Genomic DNA, 4,321 nt, shown 5'->3' on the forward strand with positions numbered 1-4,321 from the left:
TCCATCCGCACCACCGGAAAACTTAGAAATCGAATTATCATTAGAAGACTTAAGCAGTGCACCACCATCATATAAACCCTACGTACCCAAATACTCACGACCAGGAGCAACTGACAAAAAGCGTGAATGCTTGAGGGCATGGAATGAATACTTTTCGCAGTCATACAATATACAAACCTCGCGAAGATAACCTGAACAGGTTAATGGTGTTACCAAAGCCTCAAGAAAAGATTGTAGAAGAGCCACAATAGATGTGAAGATCAATGGATTTATCTGCACATCACTCGTCGACGCAGAAGCTACAATAAGCCTTATCAATACAAGACTTGCTCGCGATGTTAATGTTAATGTGCACAGGAAGACCACTTTTCATAGGCAGTGGAAGGTAGCAGAAAACTTTGCCTGCATAGCCATCCGACTCGGTTTCTTTCATAACTCGAGGCTGGAGTACATCTTGTCTCATATCTATGAAAATACAACAATAAAGGATCAATAGATATAAAAAGATCTCGTTCTACATAACATTCTTGACCAGCTTCCTCAGCTAAAAAGAAGAAAGTAAGACCATTAAAACACGAGTGAATATAAAAACCCACACTTCTGGTCAAGAGGGACAGCCATACCTCCTACTGGCGCTAAACCTTCATATCTGAGAGCAATCTCTAAGGCGTCCCAATCGCCCATTGAGGAAGTGACCAGCCAGTGAACAGATCGGTCAAGCACTCTGTCGGACAGTCCGAGAAAATGACATACCTCTATGCTCTGCTTGTACCTCATCTGCAACACACGATTCATTCAGTACATTCTACATATTCACATATCTATATATTTTCTGGTAGCATTCTATAAATATTATTTGAGAGTATGTTATACATTGTTTGATGGTAACTTGAATGCACTATGGTAGTACCAAAAATATGCTATGTTAGTATCCTGGATACACAATAATGGCTAATATTAATAACAATAACAGTAACAGCTAACAACAATAGGATACACTCCGTCTTCACCTGCCAACTCCACCTGCCAATAGCGCTATCTTGGAAACCTAAAGCCCGTTTAAACTGTTAAAAACGTTTAACCGCCTTCACTTCTATATCTAATTGTTTTTACACAAAATCTTTATTGACAAAAAAAATAGCCAGGTAATGGAGCTGCTCCTACGGCGAGCAGACGAGGTCTAATAAATATGCAATGAGCCAGGCAATTGTCTGCAATGCACTTGTAGATAATTGGAATGGAGAAATATATTCAGAACACCTCTTTGCAGATAATTCAACTGAAGATTCCATAGTATCTTTTTAATTTGCTTTCCCCAACTCTTTCGACAGTTTAAATTCAGTAATATATATCAAGAATATGGTTCAAAACATCTAACATTAGTATACACCTGCATGTTGTCTTTTTTTTTATTGATATTCAACTTTTTCATAATGAAGCAATGCCATGTTTTGAACAATTGTTTTATTTTTAGCACCTAAGATTGTCATCTACAACAATGCTTGTGCATTACCCAGGTATGCTCTCAATCGAAATCCGGCCTTTTTCAGAAAGACAAAGTTTCTGGTATATAGATTTCACTGGCACAACCATACTGGTAAGCGGCGTATAAATATAGTCATCATAAATAGTATAACAGTATTTGGTAATATTGTTATATTACATTTTTTGCTATATTACAATATTTGCGTCATTGAGAGACGCATCTGTATTGCTGATCATGCTTGACTAATTCTGATTTCAGGATGCTGTGGTGGATATAATATAAATGCATACGACCATCTAAAAACTATCAACACTCAAGTTGCAGAGCAACGGAACGCAACACTTGTGAAGCTAAAATCTTCTATAAGCTATCAGCATCAAGACAAATTCTTTCTTAGCTTACAAACAATCTTATCCTTCTGTAACATAATCCATTCACTTCAACTACGAGAGGCACTTACTAACTCTGAGTTTATTATTAAGCAGCTGGTAAATGTATCTTTCCAAAAATAAACTTTGAATAAGGTGATTTGGGGTTAGAATTTATTAGTATTTTGAATGGCAATCTAAAAAGCTATTAATCTACTAAAATTTATTTTTCATCTTGCATTTTATCTCAGGGTTTGGTGTTAGCCAAATGTATAAAATTTTTTTACTTAAACCATTAGTTAATGTTTTTATTTATATTTCTTTATTTTGCTAGAAATAAAGCTGGTACCCACTTGGCATTTAATTCCTTGTTTAAAATCTGATTTTTTATGGATATGTCCGAATGCCACTGTAGGAAAACTCCATAAAACTGATTGGTAACCAAGGGGATAAAACATATTAGACAAGTTCAAATCATGAAAGGAATCTTGTGAAGCTTGTTGTTTGAGTTGCTTGTCCGCGGGCAGGCAACTCTAGCAAGGTTGTTCACATGATATGAACTAATGTTAGACATTCATGCAGTAACTTTCTTGTGCGGAAATACAGTCTTTTGACCCATCAAATACCATTGAACCTTACAATAGTTCAGATACTATTGAACCTTATAATATATCAGATATCATAGAACTTTACAACTGATCAAATACCATAGAACAATAGAGAAAATTCATAGCTTTCTATCAAGGCTAGTCATTTTTTAATGTTTACACAAAATTAAAATTACCTTTAGTCAGGAAAAATGGAAGAACTCTAGGAACGTACCTCAAGCTGAATCATTATTTTGCAATTCATGAATTTATACTCTTGCTGATCAGAACTGCCTTCAAAACTGTCACCATCTATCGGGTGGCGATAACTGTAGATGGTGCAGGTATAGAACTTGGCATGAAAGTTTACGTATAACTGACATTCCTCCTCGGCGATCGCTAAAGAAAACAGGGAAATGTGACAGTTCCATAGTGCAACAGTGTACAGCAGCTCATCAGTTTACCACCTGAAAAAAATATAACAGAACTCTTGTGTTACTAACTACTAGTAATAGAGGTTTTGTCACAGCAGTAAGTAATATCAACTTGAACTGTATTTTTGTGCTACGCTAGGGAACTCTATGTGTAAACATAGAGTTACCTAGCGGAGCACAAAAAATGTATTAAAGTATAAATACAGCCGTCACTGTCTTTACCAATAAGATTTCACCATCATAATTATATTACTCTACTTCAACCTTTCAAATCTAAAGGTTAGTTATCGATACAACCTTTGCTGTACTCTAACTGTATGAAGGGCGAACCTGACAATAGCTCAGTTACCAGAGAACTTTGCAATTGATCAGGTACCATAGAGCCTTACAATTGATCAAGTACCAAAAACCTTACGATACATCAGGTACTACAGAGCCTTACAGTACATCAGGTACCATAAAGCTTTATAATATATAAGATACCATAGAATCTCACAATATGTCAGGTACAATAGATGATTGTTCAACTTATAGAATAAAGAAGTAACTTGTACTGGTAAATATCAGCATTACTTACAAGAGCTTAACACTTTCACTATACCTGAACCATTAATATTTAATTTAGCGCTTACAAGTTAAGTAAAAGTGCACAAACTAAACATAGTCAAAATAGAATAATATGAAAAGCAAATTCAACAGTCTTGTGTATTTGAAAACAACTGTTTTAAAACTATTTTGTGATGTCAATTCTGGATTGTCAGGTTGGCTGGTACCTTTGCAGTAGAGAACAGCGAGCTGACTAGTTGGATTTATCAGATCTTTTGGGAAGTTGAGCTTTTTACCAGTAGGTGTTACTGGTATGCAAGCGTGTGACCTCATTAAGGTTGATAACAGCTTGTCCTCGCTGTCAAAGGCATGCAGAAGCATAAGGTTCCGGATGTCCTCTGCTACTCTGAATTAAAGAAAAAATAACCAAGTCATAAAAACCAATCATATGTCGACTAGTTTCAAAAGTATTCTCAACTTCAACCAGATGTGAAGCAATTAAACAGTTTCTTTTTCAGTGACTAATTAAGTGAGCATACTCAATGAATAATATGCAACATGTGCATTCTATGCTATCATAAGTGTAGTGTCCTGTTTTCTGTCTGAAGCCACAATTAAAAGTTGGGAAAAATATTACAATGCGTAGGATTCGAATTTGCAACCTTCAATCCACTACACCCAAATAGAATAGATACCATAGAACTTTACAATATATCAGATACCATTGAACCTTATAATATATCAGATATCATAAAATTTTACAATCGATCATGTACCATAGAACCTTACAGTTGAGAAAATACATAGCTTTCTATCAATGTTAGTCACTTTTTTATGTTTAAACGCAAAATAAAAATTCCCTTTAGCCAGGAAAAATGGAACAACTCTAGGAACGTACCT

The 4,321-nt window shown here is 35.3% G+C and overlaps 1 protein-coding gene across 1 annotated transcript; it reads right to left on the minus strand.

The window, feature by feature from the left end:
* Positions 1–500: 500 nt before the first annotated feature.
* Positions 501–3,770, minus strand: LOC137398928 (uncharacterized). Its single transcript, XM_068085092.1, has 3 exons — positions 3,649–3,770; positions 2,677–2,840; positions 501–777 (listed from the first exon to the last, which is right to left on the minus strand). The coding sequence occupies exons 1-3, from the start codon at positions 3,752–3,754 to the stop codon at positions 568–570; spliced, it is 480 nt and encodes a 159-aa protein (XP_067941193.1). The 5' UTR covers positions 3,755–3,770; the 3' UTR covers positions 501–567.
* Positions 3,771–4,321: the final 551 nt, after the last annotated feature.

Source organism: Watersipora subatra, chromosome 6, assembly GCF_963576615.1.
Source record: "Watersipora subatra chromosome 6, tzWatSuba1.1, whole genome shotgun sequence".
Classification (NCBI taxonomy): domain Eukaryota; kingdom Metazoa; phylum Bryozoa; class Gymnolaemata; order Cheilostomatida; family Watersiporidae; genus Watersipora; species Watersipora subatra.

Bases quoted from the DNA above. Each gene is read 5' to 3' on its own strand.
- LOC137398928 (XM_068085092.1), bottom strand. From the start codon at position 3,754: ATGAGGTCACACGCTTGCATACCAGTAACACCTACTGGTAAAAAGCTC. The intron at 2,841-3,648 runs GTACCAGCCAAC...TGTTTTCTTTAG, and splicing joins CGCTGTTCTCTACTGCAAAG to CGATCGCCGAGGAGGAATGT. The intron at 778-2,676 runs GTACGTTCCTAG...CGTGTGTTGCAG, and splicing joins AAATAATGATTCAGCTTGAG to ATGAGGTACAAGCAGAGCAT.